This window comes from Phocoena sinus, chromosome 14, assembly GCF_008692025.1.
Source record: "Phocoena sinus isolate mPhoSin1 chromosome 14, mPhoSin1.pri, whole genome shotgun sequence".
Taxonomy (NCBI): domain Eukaryota; kingdom Metazoa; phylum Chordata; class Mammalia; order Artiodactyla; family Phocoenidae; genus Phocoena; species Phocoena sinus.
The window spans coordinates 79,632,628-79,648,698 of record NC_045776.1 but is presented as its reverse complement, the minus strand read 5'-3'; the positions used below and the strand labels follow the sequence as shown (position 1 = coordinate 79,648,698).

Sequence of the window (16,071 nt, the reverse complement as noted above, 5' to 3'; positions counted from 1 at the left end):
ACATCTGTGGGATGTTAATTTAGGATGGCTACGTTCCATTGTCAGTTCAGTTGTGTTCTCATAACCTCTCTCTGCTTGTTATTCAAGCTTTTATTCCTGGACACATATTCCAGGGGATGCTGGGGTAGGCCACCCAGAATCCAACTTCTAGACAGCGGCCCCCATTTCTCCAGGTGCCGGTGTCTGCTGAGGGCTCATAGCTGAGTTCTTTCCCGGGATCTGTCATCAAATAAAAGGAGCTGCTTCAATAAAGGTTATGCCCCTCCTTAGAGGAAACCTGCATTCAGCAACTGGTTCCTCCAAGAACAAAGGTCTGGTCCTCTTGCCTCTAAAGCTGGGATATCTCAGAATGGCCATCCCAGCTCCAGAGCTCCCTGCGGATCATCTGAAGTTTGCGCTGTGATTGCTTCTTAGCTCAACTTCTCCCTCTGCCCATCCTGCTGCCCTTACTTGCTTACAGGTGTTGCTCCTAAGAGCACTTCCCAATGAACAACCTGCACGAAAATCTCCATCTCAGCGTCTGTCCCAGGGAAACTGACCTACAGCAGTTAGGTGCAAGAGTGATCCTCAGAAGTAGACTCCAAAATGGGATTAGGCAATAGAAATAAAAGCAAAAATAAACAAATGGGACCTAATCAAACTTGTAAGCTTCTGCACAGCAAAGAAAACCATCAACAAAACAAATGGACAACTTGCAGAACGGGAGAAAAGATTTGCAAACGATGCCACTGACAAGGGGTTAATATCCAAAATATACAAACAGCTCATACAACTCAGTATCAAAAAAGCAAATAACCCAATCAGAAATGGGCAGAAGACCTAAATAGACATTTCTCCAAAGAATACATCTGGATGGTCAACAGGCATATAAAGTATTCAACATCACTAATTATTATAGAAATGCAAATGAAAACTAGAATGAGGTATCGCCTCACACCGGTCAGAATGGCCATCATCAAAAAGTTTACAAATAATAAATGGTGGAGAGGGTGTGGAGAAAAGGAAACCCTCCTCCACTGTTGGTGGGAATATAAATTGGTGCAGCCACTACAGAAAACAATACTGAGGTTCCTTAAAAAATACTAAAAATAGATCTATCATATGACCCAGCAATTCCACTACTGGGTATGTATCTGGAAAAAATGAAAACTCTAATTTGAAAAGACACATTCACCCCAATGTTCACAACAACACTAGTTACAACAGCCAAGACACAGAAGCAACCCAAGTGCTCATTAATGAATTGGCTTAAAAAATGTGATACATATATACAATGGAATATTACTCAGCTGTAAAAAGGAATGGAATATTACCATTTGCAGCAACATGGATGGGCCTAGAGAATATTATGCTTAGTGAAATAAGTCAGACAGAGAAAGAAAATATTATATGATATCACATATGTGGAATCTAACAAATACTACAAATGAATCTATATACAAAACAGAAACAGACTCATAGACACAGAAAAAAAACTTAGGGTTACCAAAGGGGAATGGGAGGGGAGGGAGGGACAAATTAGGCACATGGGATTAACAGATAGACACTACTATACATAAAGTAGATAAACAACAAGGATTTACTGTATAGCACAGGGAATTTTACCCAATATCTTGTAATAGACTATAATGGAATATAATCTGCAAAAAAAAAAAAAAAGATGGAATTTTGGAGCTGGATTAACCACCATCCATCTGGCAATGAGGACCTGATCCAGTGGCGTGCTGAGCCAGGCCACACCAGCTTGTGAGCGTGGACTGTGGACATCTCTTCCCAACCACACATTCAGCGCCATCACATTAGTAGCTTGCGGCTGGCTGTGGTGGGAGTATTTACACCACAAAAATGAGTAAATACAACATATCAAGATTTTTTCCCCCACTGAAGAGTGGGGTGCTAAACATGGGCCAGCAAGCCACCCATCCCGTCTCCGGCAGTAGGTGCAGTAGTGAGTGGCCCTGGTAGGTTGTGGAAAGAGCAGCTGTCAGCACTCTCAGCGGGGAAGACGGGACCAGATCCCCGCGGGCGGCGCTGCACGGGCTGGTGCAGCATCTCAAGCTGTTGAGAGTCTGGAGGAGGGGACAGTAAAAAAGACTGTGGAGCTCGATGGCTGTTGTGCGGGGTCTACTGGTGCACCGGAGAAGGTAATAAAAGAGTGAGCGTGAGTAATCACCGATTCAAGGTGAAGCGTGAAAGCTAGAGAGCCTCTTGGCACCTGTAACATTCCCTGTGACACAGTTATGATCCCAGTTATAACCCATCATAAGATGGAAGTGGTACACCTGGAATCAGGCACGAGCAGGGTCAGAGGGCACAGTTAAGGTTCATGAGCGGTGGTGCGGACTCCTGTGTCACCCACCGGCGACGCTGCACCACCCTGTGTCTCCACTGCCTGACAGCACCCCCCAATAGACCACGGCACACAAGTCTCCATTGGCGACTGCTTCCCCAGCGACCCACCCTGCGACACATACTAAACATCAGTGGATTTTATATCCAGACTTTCACCTAGTTGTTTTCCCTCATTCACGGTGTCTAATCTGCCACGTAGCCAGAAATGGAAGTCCATGGTTTAAAAATTAGCCAATGCTAAGCCATGTGCGTTTAAGTAGACTCCTTTACTACAGAACTTTACAGAACTTTGAAATTCTACTGTGAATTGGGAATCTCTGAGGTGGGGATATAGCTCACAGCATTTTCCAAATATATGTGACCACAGAACACTTTTCTTCTAGTGCATCTTGTAGGATGGGTGCTCAGCTCAACATACAAGGGGAAACTTTGGAGAAGGTGACTTGTTCTCTTCAAGAACTAAAATCCAGGGTGTCTCCTAAAACCATTAGCTCCCTCTGCTCGTGGTTTGGGGGGACTGAGGTCAGCATTACTGCAGTGATACTGAAAATGATGGAAGAGTAACAGTTGTCACCCATTGTCAGTATTTTATCTCCTGGCATTTCCTCTCTGAATGTAGCTGATATAGACTCTCCCTCTGGTAAAAAAAAAAAGGGATGCAAATGAAACAAACTCTGACCTGGATAATATCCCCTCCGTTCCCTCCCAGCTCTGGGGAAGCCAAATATAGTGTGAGGTCTTTGTTTTAGATAACAGACCGTCTCTTTTTCTTCCTCTGTCTCTTAAACACACACACACACACACGCTTGCATGCACACGCACACATTTAATCAATAAGGTAAATTCACCTTAGGACCTATTTACCTAAAAGTTTTGTAGGGTAGTGCAGAACTGAGTTAAATCATTTTTTTTGCCCACAGGAGAGAAGCATATATTGTCTGTACTATGCAGGCTTCCCCTGAAATGGTAAGGAGCATGTTTTTGCATGGTCCAAGACCACTGAGGTCTAGGGAATGGAAGATGCCAGCCTGAGGTCTTCTAGCTTGTCACACATGGTGAGACTCTGAGTTCCTTGGTCTTGCCTCTGTTTTCAGGTCACTGGAGGAGCAAAGGGAAGGAAGTGAAGCAGAACAGGAGATTTTACGCACATTGTCTCATTTCGTCCTCACCAGAAAAATCCTTGAAAGAAGGCACTGATTCCATTCTACAGATGAGAAGTAGGTTTAGAGAAGTAAAATGACCAGGCTGAGGTCACTCAGCTGATGAGTGACAGGACGGGGTTTCTTTGCTTCCAAAGCTCATGCCCTTCATTGCTGCCCTTGAATATCTGCAGACAGTCTCAGGACAACCCGCTTAAAGACAACAACAACTACCTTTTATCGATCTACTCCTACATTCTTCACCCATAATCGCCCCCGCAAATCCCAACAACCGTGTGGGGCAGACTTCTAATCCCTGCAACGCATCCCACAGATAAAGAAACCCAGCTCTACAGAAGTGAACTGATTCGTTCATGGCCACCCAGGTAATAACTGCTCGAGTCAATATTTGAAGCCACAGCTGACTCCAAAGCCAGTGCACTTTCAACTATACCGTGTGAACCCTCCAAGCCTGGCTATAAGCCTGAGAACACTGCCTGTCATCTGGGAAAGGATTTCAGAAAACAGAGTTTTGTGCAAACCTTTATGTAACAAAAGGTTCAAGGGTTCAAGATATTTTGATGCTTAAATTTGAAAACATGGTCTTCTAGTTGAGTTCCTTTTTAATGTGGGATTCTCTGAGGCAGCCATAGCCGTAACGAGAGAAATTAAACAAAGATATCCACCCTCAGTGGAGAGTGGTACAAGAAAAGCAGAGAAGAAAACTTGCCTTAGAACTATAGTTAACTAGAGGTGCCAAAGACACACGAAGATACCAGTAACAAAGAAAAAGTAGGTACAGCCTCTGGGTCACGTTCAAGATGATAAAAATGCAATTAACTCGAGCCAGGTTCTTCCAGCCCACAGCAGTGACCTACCCTTTGGGTGTGCGGCTGTGTTGATCATTTCTGGGCTAAGGACACGGGGCCAAGCCCTTTCCTTCATGGAACATGCTGGGAACTCATTAATGTCTACCCGCTGGCTGCAGGGCATGGGGATGATGTAATGTGGGGGAACTAAGGTCTTCTTTGAATGATTCATAAGGTACCATTCAGAAGGCTTAACTGTGCCTGCCTTCTAAAGTATTGACCAGCATATAAATCCATGATGTTAAACAATTCTGCGGCTTTGAGGCAAGTCTCAAGTCTGGGGAGGGGGCAGTGGGAAGAATCAGGCTTAAACTTTGAAATGAAGAAGTTCTGGGCTATAGGCTACGGATGTGGAGGTCCTGGGTGTAGAGTGATGAGATGCAGAAGCCATTGAGAACCATCAGTAAATGTCAGAGGTCAACAACAATTTTTCAACTGTTTAAATTCACTGATTGAGATCAGCCTCATTTATGAAGGGATTTGAGTGAGGTTTGTTCTCCTGCTGGTCTCTTACACTCCCTCCCTCATTTTGGATTAATAAGGTGCCATATTATAGATACCAAAGTCTCCTTTTGAGTCTTCTAATTTATAGATGACAAATAAATTACATCCTGTTTAACAACTCTAATCAATGGTAGCTGCCTGGAGTGCTGGATTGAGAGGACTTTTGAGACCAAGTCTGGGCTCAAATGGAAAGAGTGCTGTGATCCATCAGTAATGTCTGCCTTGGGCACAGGAGAAAGGAGTGGGGGTACATGTGCCACCCATCTAGATTTAACTTTTAATTAAATTATCCGTTTCATCTCTTTTTGTTTCAAGAAGAGAAGTTCACTCCACCTACCAGCTTAGACACAAACCATAACACAAAGGGAATGTCCCTTATTAAACACCATTAACTCATAAAGCAGCCCAGCAACAGAGTGGAATGATAAAAGTGTCACATTTCCTCTGGATTCCTCTGTTTTTATAGATTAAGAAGTCATTTTAGTCATCGGAGTCCTTGCTTGCCAAGCTATTCCACTCAAGAGGGGTTTATTGTAAGGGTACATATAGGGGTGATAAAGGGTTTGAAAACTCTTGTGGGAATCCAAGATGAGGAACTCAAAGAAGAATTGGAGATTTTCTCCAAAAAGAGCTTCAGGGACCTCAGTAGCAGGATCTGAAAGTCTTCAGGTTGCGTCTTGACATGACGTCGGGCTCTCTTCTCTTAGGTTGCTGTCTTCTCCTCTAACTTCCCACTCAGCTCCTTTATCTTCCCTCTCTTTGCCCCTCACGCCCTGGTTCCCTACAGCTCTCCACGCCTCTCTGGTCCCCCTTCCTCAGAGTCTTGTAGCTTCTCCCCTCACTGCTACCTGCTTGATTCTTGACGTGTCTTCCACTTTACATTCCCAAGAGAGAGACTCTGATTTGTACAAATTAACTTTTGGGAAACTAGCTCATGTCTCAAAGGCTAGCTCAGAATTGGCTATCTGACTGTGGTCGACTGAAAAAAATGACCCCAAATCTCCACCCTTTTGCAAGGAGACTTTGCAGATCTTCCCATCAAGAAGTGGAGTCTATTCCCCCACCTTTTAAAAAAAATAATACATTTATTTATTTATTTATTTTGGGCTGCTTTGGGTCTTTGTTGCTGCACACAATCTTTCTCTTTGTGGCAAACGGGGGCTACTCTTCATTGCGGTGAGCAGGCTTCTCATTGCAGTGGCTTCTCTTGTTGTGGAGCACGGGCTCTAGGCACACGGGCGTCAGTAGTTGTGGCTCACGGGCTCCAGAGCACAGGCTCAGTAGTTGTGGCCCATGGGCTTAGTTGCTCTGCCCATGGGATCTTCCTGGACCAGGGCTCAAACCCATGTCCCCTGCACTGGCAGGCGGATTCTTAACCACTGCACCACCAGGGAAGTCCCTATTCCCCCACCTTTTTTTTTTTTTTTTTTAATTTATTTATTTATTTATTTATTTTTGGCTGTGTCGGGTCTTCATTTCTGTGCAAGGGCTTTCTCCAGTTGCGGTGAGCGGGGGCCACTCTTCATCACGGTGTGTGGGCCTCACACTGTCGCGGCCTCTCCCTTTGTGGAGCACAGGCTCCAGATGTGCAGGCTCAGTAGTTGTGGCTCACGGGCTTAGTTGCTCTGCGGCATGTGGGATCTTCCCAGACCAGGGCTCAAACCCATGCTCCCTGCACTGGCAGGCGGATTCTTAACCACTGTGCCATCAGGGAAGCCCCTCCCCCACCTGTAATCTGGGCTGGATTTGTGACTTGCTGTGGTCACAAGAATACGGTGGAAGTGATGTTTTGCCAGTTCTTAGCATAAATCTTCAGAGGCTTCACACACTTCCATTCTCTCTCAGAATCCTGCTGTGGTGAGAACAAGGCCTAACTGACCTGCTTGAGAATGAGACACCCTGTTGTTAGGGCCAAGGCCATCCTAGACCTCCCTACGGCTGGTTATCTTCCAAACCATATTAGACAGCCCAGCCAAGATCAGCAAAGTCACCTCCCTAACCCTCAGCTGAGGACAGACACTCAAGGGAGACCAGCTGAGATCACAGAACTTCCCAACTGAATTATAGACTCATAAACACTAATACATGTGACTGTTTTAAGTCACTGACTTTTTGAGGTGACTTGTTATGTGGTGATAGCTAACTGATACAATGACTGCAAGTAAATCTCTGAACTTTGCTGAGTCTCAGTTTTCTCATCTGAGAAATGGAGCAAAAGGAACTTTCCGGCCTGCCTCAGGGAAGATTTTTAAGATATGATGCAAATATAAACTTTAGCAAATATTCATTGAGTGGTTTCTCTATGCTAAGAACTGAGCTAGACCCTGGGGATTTCCAGGACAGACTGACCCTGTTGCAGGACAACATTAACACCTTCTCCTCCCAGCCACAGGCCATGCCCCAATAAGGCAGAGTGGACACTCCAGCTTGAAGGCAGTGGAAGAGGGAGACCAGCCTGATGGAGACAGCAATGGCCCAGCCATCTCATCAACTGGTTTATCCCACAGATTTATATGTAAGCCATCTCCCTCACTCACTTTCTCTAAGTTAACGTACAGGGCTTCCCCTTTATTTTTAACTTCTAAGTTCCAGGGATGGACGACAGAATTAATTCATCCCATCACTAAACACTCGGGGACCATGACAGTGGACATGATATTTTCTAGGTTAGGAGACATCTTACAGCCCAGTGAGGAAACAGGGCGGAAGAGATAAAAACATGTTGATCCTGCCTTCTCCCTTGTCTCCCACATCTGATCTCATCCTGTGCCTCCAAACAAATCCCGAATCCACCCACTTCTCTCCAATTCACTGCTATTTGCCTGATCCAAGCCATCGACATCTCTTACCACAGCCTTTCTCCTGGTCCCTATGCAGCCGATGGAATGTTCTTTTAAAGATCAGATCAGATCCTTCTCTTGTTCAGAACCCTCCAACGGGTTCTCATTGCACTTAGACTAAAACCCAAACTTTTCACCACGGCCTGTGAGGCCCGAGGCCCTGGGGGCTCCAGCCTGTGCCCATCTCCCTTACTCCGGTCCAGCCACGCTGGCCTTCTTTCTGCTTCTCCGGCATTTCTGCTTTGTCCCAGCTTTGGCACCCATCCATCTGTTGTCCTCTGAAATACTCCCTTCAGGCATCACTGTTCAGGCGTCCGCCCACGGCCCCCTTTACAAAACCGCTCCCTCTGACCACTCTGTTTTGTTTTTGTTTTAGTTTTTGCGGTACGCGGGCCTCTCACTGCTGCGGCCTCTCCCGCTGCGGAGCACAGGCTCCGAACGCGCAGGCTCAGCGGCCATGGCTCACGGGCCCAGCCGCTCCGCGGCACGTGGTATCTTCCCGGACCGGGGCACGAACCTGTGTCCCCTGCATCGGAAGGCGGACTCTCAACCACTGTGCCACTAGGGAAGCCCCAATGTACATATCTTAATTAAAAAATACTTTACTGCTAAAGAAGGCTAACCATCCTCTGAGCCTTCAGTGAGTCCTAATCTTTTGCAAGAGTCACATCAAACATCACTGATCACAGATCACCATCCACACATAGTAAAAATGGGGGGCTTCCCTGGTGGCGCAGTGGCTGAGAGTCCGCCTGCTGATGCAGGGGACGCAGGTTCGTGCCCCGGTCCAGGAAGATCCCACATGCCACAGAGCGGCTGGGCCCGTGAGCCATGGCCACTGAACCTGCGTGTCCAGAGCCTGTGCTCCGCGGTGGGAGGGGCCGCAACGGTGAGAGGCCCACGTACCGCAAAAAAAAAAAAAAAAAAGGGGAAAGTCTGAAATATTGCAAGAATTACCAAAATGTGACGCAGAGACACAAAGCGAGCAAACGCTGTTGGGAAAATGGTGCCGACAGACTTGCCACACACTTTCAATTTGTGAAAGACGCAGTATCTGTGAAGCTCAGTAAAACGAGCTCTGCCTGTTCATCACCTTGCTTCATATTCTTCATAGGATATAGCCAATGTCCCCTGCCCCAATCCTGTTTACCTACTTACGAACTTGTTTGTCTTTGCCCCATTTTAATGCACATCACTGTCTCTTATTCACTGAGGACTGGAATTTTGTCTACTTCGTGCACTGCTGTGTCTCCAATATATACAATGATGCCTGGTGTATACCTGGTGATTCCTGGTAGTCAATAAATATTTGTTGAAGAAAGTGAATGACCGCAGAAAAACTAAGGAGGGACCAAGAAGAAGTGTCTAACTTCATACAAAAGAAAAAGCTTCTTCCTTTGCCAGAATTCCACCTTTGTCATTTCTCACTGCCCTGCTTCAGCAGTCTACCAAATGCAGCTGGAAAGCAAAGTCTCAGACCTTGGAAACAGGTGCATAGTCTGTACCCTGCTGGGATCTGCTGGGAGAGGGGGCTAATTTATCACTGCTTATTTGCGGTTGCCAGTACCTAACTAAACTTTGCCACGGGTATATCATAGCTTCAGGTTCAACATTTCAGTTGTTTTCATTGCAGAGATGTCTATTTTTCTTAAAAAAACAAAAAAAAACACGTGCAATAAAAAGTACTGGCGGCTTTGGAGGAAAACATGTCATTGGTTTCAAGAGTCAACCAAGAACTGGGCACACACAGAAGCCCCAGTTGTCAACTTCTGCTCGGAGAAATTTGGGGAGTGAGTGCACAGTGTGCTGCTTAGTGCCACCGAACACCTGGTGGAAGAGGCGAGGAGGAAAGCTGTTAGGTTTTTTTTTTTGCGGTACGCGGGCCTCTCACTGTTGTGGCCTCTCCCGTTGCGGAGCACAGGCTCCGGACGCGCAGGCTCAGCGGCCATGGCTCATGGGCCCAGCCGCTCCGCGGCATGTGGGATCCTCCAGGACCGGGGCACGAGCCCGTGTCCCCTGCATCGGCAGGCGGACTCCCAACCACTGCGCCACCAGGGAAGCCCATGATTTTTATTCTTTTCAGCATCATGTTAAATTGGCCAGGAAACCAGGAATGGTGCAATTGAATTATAAGGGGGCTGAAGTATTAAATAAAAATCTAGGAGACAGTCAAGGTGCTTGGCTCATTCTAACACCTCCTTTTGGTGTTTTGGGCTAGATTCCAACAGGAGGTGAAGCAGATTTTAAAAACAGTAAGTGGAAAAGACAATATCTTCTTTGTTAACAATTCACCTCATTTAATACTGGGTGATGGGGCCAAGGGGTGTGCATCTCTTGGAGGGACGATTTCCCCTGGAAAACAGGTGTTCCTTCTGAAGGGGAATCTCTGGTTCCTTAAATGTCAGTGGGATCCAGGAGTGTGGTCAAGTACAAAGTTTTACTGTCATTTCTTGCCTTCTTGCTTGTGGCTTTTCTGTCTGGCCCTTTCCACGTTGTCCCTCACATCCAGCACTTGGACAAGCCGAGCCTGTCTGATGAGGATGTTAAATTCTAGCCATGGTAAATGTGTCTGGCACAAAGGACAGACGCAGCTTGCCAACTCGAGGATGGCAGAAAAGCCACTGTCTTTATCACCTTTTCATCACCCCTCTACATCACCCCCTACTGAACCCCTCTAGATTAGTGGAAGTTTCTGCCTTGGTCATTCGGGGGCATGTCCCCAGAGTGCTGGTGAATGTTTAACAACCATCTCTCTGGAGGGACAAGTAAGCCCTGATTTGTACCTTTGGCTGATTTCTGCACCTAAGTATTCCCACTGTAGCTGATTTTGACCTACCAATATGATGTCAGTGAATGTGGAGCTGGAAGGAGATTTGCAGTAGCCCCCATCATACAGTATTTCCACCACACAGATACTATAGCCAGAAATAACCTCAACTGCACAGCTAGCAGTAAAATGTATGAAATCATTAAGAAATGATGAGTTGCCAACATCATTAATCATTAGAGAAATGCAAATCAAAACTACAATGAGATATCATCTCACACCAGTCAGAATGGCCATCATCAAAAAATCTAGAAACAATAAATGCTGGAGAGGGTGTGGAGAAAAGGGAACACTCCTGCACTGCTGGTGGGAATGTGAATTGGTGCAGCCACTATGGAGAACAGTATGGAGGCTCCTTAAAAAACTACAAATAGAACTACCGTATGACCAGCAATCCCACTACTGGGCATATGCCCTGAGAAAACCATAATTCAAAAAGAGTCATGTACCACAGTGTTCATTGCAGCTCTATTTACAATAGCCCGGAGATGGAAACAACCTAAGTGCCCATCATCGGATGAATGGATAAATAAGATGTGGCACATATATACAAGGGAATATTACTCAGCCATAAAAAGAAACGAAATTGAGTTATTTGTAATGAGCTGGATAGACCTAGAGTCTGTCATACAGAGTGAGTTAAGTCAGAAAGAGAAAGACAAATACCGTATGCTAACACATATATATAGAATTTAAGAAAAAAAAATGTCATGAAGAACCTAGGGGTAAGACGGGAAAAAAGACACAGACCTACTAGAGAATGGACTTCAGGATATGGGGAGCGGGAAGGGTAAGCTGTGACAAAGCGAGAGAGAGGCATGGACATGTATACACTACCAAACGTAAGGTAGATAGCTAGTGGGAAGCAGCCGCATAGCACAGGGAGATCAGCTCGGTGCTTTGTGACCAACTGGAGGGGTGGGATAGGGAGGGTGGGAGGGAGGGAGACACAAGAGGGAAGAGATATGGGAACATATGTATATGTATAACTGATTCCCTTTGTTATGAAGCAGAAACTAACACACCATTGTAAAGCAATTATACTCCAATAAAGATGTAAAAAAAAAAAAAATAAAAAAGAAGGAGGTTGGACTAAATGACCCCTAATTCCATTCCAACACAAAGGCTCTACAATTCTAAGACTTGTCGAAAGGAACCCAGCTATTTAGAGGCACAGCCTGGACCAGAACCCACGTCTGTCCACTGCCAATCCGGAAATTACTGGAGAATGAATCCCAGTTTCTCTTTCCTGATGAGTCCACCATCAATTTGGATTTTTCAGCTCAAATCTTAAACATCTGTTAAGTATACAGACATCTTCATAATTTTCATGGGGAGAGGAGAATACAGGTGGAGGGCTGAAGAAGGACTAAAGTAAGAAGACACTTGGAACTCCCTTTATGCAGCTGATATTTTCATTAGAAGCTAAAGAGTGTTGGGGAACCCAAACACTTCCACCCACCACCTTGCCAGGCCCTAAACTCCATGAGAACAGAAGCTCCTTTGTTCGGGACCTCACCCTACATATCTCTTCATCTGACTGTTGATTCATATCCTTCAATATCCTTTGTAATAAACTGGTAATCTAGTGATTATACAGGTTTCCTGAGTTCTGTGAGCCACTCTAGCAAATTAAATCCACAGAAGGGGTTGTGGGAACCTCTGATTTACAGCCAGTGGGTCAGAGGCATGAGTAACAACCTAGGCCTGAAATTGTCGTCTGAAGTGGAGGGGAGTCTTGTGGGACTGTGCCCTTAACCTTTGGAATCTGATACCACCTCTGGGGTAGGCAGCGTCAGAACTGAGTTGAATGATAGGACACTCAGCTGGTGTCAGAGAATAGATTGATGTGGGAGAAAACAACACACACACTGGAACTGGTGACCAGCATCCCTAACCATCCCACCAATAATGATAACCAAAGATGACTCCAGACATTGCCAAATGTCTCCTCATGGGAAGGGGGGAAGGGAAGAGAATCGCCCGCAATTGAGAACCACATGTCTTTCGGGATTTAGCAGGTTACTAAGGAAGTAAAGGAAGAGACTAACCTGGGTCTGCGTGGACCAGGGAATCTATTCAGACCTAACAATCAGTGCTGCAGATTGAACAGAGCTGCGAGCTAGTGGCAGGAGCAGGAGGGTGGCTGGAGGGCTGTGAGCCTCCTGACGGAAATGCCATGAAATGCCAAAGCCAGTGCTATAGGAACAGAGAAGGCTTAAACTGTGGCAAAGTAAGACTCAAGGGGAAAGTGAGAAGTATTTAAATAATACCCTGAATTTGTTAATGTTGCCCAGAGTATTTTTTCCATCTTACTGGGTCCTTACAAGGTCCATGCAAGGAGGAAAAGGGCAAATATTGCTCTCCTTGTAAGAAGAAGAAAAAAAAAAAAAGAAATGATGAGTTGAGAGTATTTATCACCTTTGTTTTAATATAATGTATTTAACTGTAAGTTTATATAAGTTAATTTTTAACAATAGCTGCGTTTAATAATTGGCTTGCAAATTTCCTGGAACTTTAGCGAATCAGTTCTGGTTACAAGCTGGCTCACCACTGCTTGCTGCCCTCCCTGGACTGGGTTGAGTCTTGGTATCTGGAACCTACATAGATCAAGGCATGTATTGGTACTTGTAGTGATCAGCTCTCAGTCTACAGTATAAATTATCATGGAAACGCTCATTTCCTAGGCTCTAGAGATTCTGCTATGTATTGAAGGCTGATTAGAATCATCGACCTCCAGGTTGGGAACACTCAGCTGGTAAGAACTGACATGGTCATAATGGCTGTGTACGGCCAGTGTCTGTTCTGACTGGTGGCCATGACATACAGATGGAACCTCACCTCTGATGCAATTTCCCTGCTGTACCATTTCTTCTGAAGCCTGGAAGATTCCCTCTGAAAGCTGGAATGTCCTTCAGGCATGAGTGCGGAGCAGAGTACAAATCCCCGCTGGGAGGTGCACCCTCAGCTGTGCAACCCTCTTCCTTTGCTGCCTGCCCAGATGCTGCCCCACTCAGGTAACTCTGGCCTCCTGACACTACCTCTCACCAGTCCCTGGGGCTCCCAAGTTCCCAAGGCATCAGCCTCAAAAGCCCTCTAACCTGGGTTCAAACACTGTAGAGGCCAATGTGTCCACAACTAACAGCGGGGTCGCTGTGCGGATCACCTGTTGATTTTCAGGGACAAGTTCACATGCCGTCTCTGAGCTCTGCTCGGCTTGAAACTCCGAGACTGAGCCCCATCATCCCCCCTTGAGCTGGGGACATTCTCTGCAGGATTATTCCAATGTTGACTATTATGTTAGTCTGATGCGGCTGTCATCACAGAATGGGTGGTCTCAACAACAGACATTTATTTTCTCCTAGTTCTGGAGGCAAGAAGCCCAAGATCAAGGTGCCTCTCCTTGGCTTGCAGATGGCATCTTCTAGCTGTGTCCTTACCTGGCCCTTTCTCTGTGTGTGCACATTCCTGGCATCCTTTCCTCTTCTTATGAGAACACCAATCCTATTGGATTAGGTCCCACCTTTCGGACCTCACTTAACCTTAATTACCTCTTCAGTGGCCCTCTCTGCAAATACAATCACGTTGAGGGTTGGGGCTTCGACATACGGATTTTGGGGGGACACAGTTCAATCTGTAACAACTACTGAGCACTTGAAATGTGGTTGGTCTAAACTGATATATGTTCTAAGTGCAACATACACTGTGGATTTTCACCATTCATCATTTTTCATCACATGTTCAAAACAGACTATAAAGTATCTCATTAATACCTTTTTATATTGATTCCATGTCAAGTGACAATACTTCGGATCTATTTGGCTAAATAAAATATATTATTAGAATGACTTTCACTTGTTTTTTTTCCCACTTTTTTTTTTAGTGTGGCTACTGAAAAAATTTAAATTACACGAACAGCTCACATTATGTTTCTGCTGGACACTGGGTGTCCAGAGACCCTCTCGGAGCCGATGCAGCCACCCTTCCTGTGGTCGGTGGGGAAATATTGTTCTCTGGGGCCCTATTCTGATGCCCCCGTTAGCCTCCTTCATCCCTTTCCTTCTCCCCCGTTTCAAAAGCCCACACCTTCCTGCCTCTTCTTGAGCTGTCACCCGTTCCGTCAAAGCCGTGTGGGGAGGAGATGCAGGTGTGCAGTGAAGGAAGAGCTTCCAGACCATGGAGGTGAGGAAGGAAGCATCTTGCTGTGATTCTTACCAGGGTCTGGCTCGTGAGATAAGCAGACCCTCCGCGCTGCCTGTATGACCCCCGCTTAGCGTGTCTCTTACGTGTTCTGTGTTAAAAGAATCTCCATCTCTTACTCCGCCTTCAGTTGTTTGGCCAAAAGCCCCATTTATGACCCCACCTTGAGGAGAAAGAAATCCTTCCTCACGCCAAGAGATGACAAAAATATGATCCTAGACCTCAGTTTGCTCACGCTATCACGCTAAGGAGGAAGGACTTGATGGGGTGGAAAAAGATATGAATGGCATTGTCTTCAAGGCGACGGCACTTTTATGCATTATCTCACCCAGTCCTTCTAACAACCTCATACTATATTCACTTTACAGTTTAGGAAACAGAGACTCAGGGAGGTTAAGTAACTCTTCCAGTGTCGCCAGCTGGCAGGTAGCAGTATTTGAGACCAGGTCGATCTGACTCTCGGCTACCACACTGTGGGCGTGCAGCAAAACGGGAAGAGTCTTCTGGAGCATAAGGGAACGCTCTTGAGTTGGATTCAGTCCAAGAAAGGAAAGCAGAGGGAATTCTAGGCATGGGACTGCCCTGAGCAAGAATGGGTAGGTCGGTCTGGTGCAGGTACTCCCTGAAGAGTCCAACCAAGAAATGGGTCTCATCCCCAGCCCTTACAGGGCTACCCTCCTGCAAATCTCCTGCTTAATGTTCAGCGTTGAGGGGCACTGAGGCTCGGCAAAGACTCACAGGCATCACCCCATAGCCTGCTTGTCCCTATCGGGCTGTCTGTGGGTCATTCGGTGCAGGGCTCACTCACCGGCTTCGCGTAAGGTCTTTCTTGAGGTTTATTATATTCTTCTCCATATACTTGATGCTCCTCATTGGTTTGTCTGGGACCTGAGGGAAGTCAAGAAGTGAAAGAAGTGTTAGTACAACTGTGCCAAGCGGAGCCAGGCCGCAGGGGGCTCATGCACTCACGTGAGATGTCTGATCAGCTTGGAGGGGTCCTTACGCAGCACAGCGTCCTTTCTTCCACCAAAAGAGAGGCCTTGTGGCACACTGGTGACAGCAAGGGCTTTGGAGACCGACGAACCTGAACTCTGATCCTCATTCTGTCTGGTGACCACCTGCGTGACCTTGGACAAATTACTCAACATCTCTGGGCCCTAATTTCTTCAGCAGAAGAAGAGGGGAATAATTCCTACTTTGTTGTGATGATTAAATTAATCGCTAAATTCCTGACTCACGGCAATCGTCGGAAAAATGGAAGCTTCTATTATGAGCATTAGACTCAAAGTAAAGCAAAAAAATAAATGCTGATAATCATCGTTGTAAAGCGGCCCAGGTAC

The 16,071-nt window shown here is 46.0% G+C and overlaps 1 protein-coding gene across 1 annotated transcript in view; it reads right to left on the bottom strand.

The window, feature by feature from the left end:
- The window catches only part of CCDC60 (coiled-coil domain containing 60), a 97,504-nt gene extending 81,671 nt beyond the window's left edge, over nt 1–15,833 (bottom strand). The window contains exons 1-2 of the mRNA XM_032654073.1: nt 15,735–15,833; nt 15,540–15,619 (exon numbers count right to left, since the gene is read on the bottom strand). Of these exons, the coding sequence (XP_032509964.1) occupies nt 15,540–15,619; nt 15,735–15,833 (179 nt within the window). The remainder of the gene's footprint in view (nt 1–15,539; nt 15,620–15,734) is intronic.
- Nucleotides 15,834–16,071: the final 238 nt, after the last annotated feature.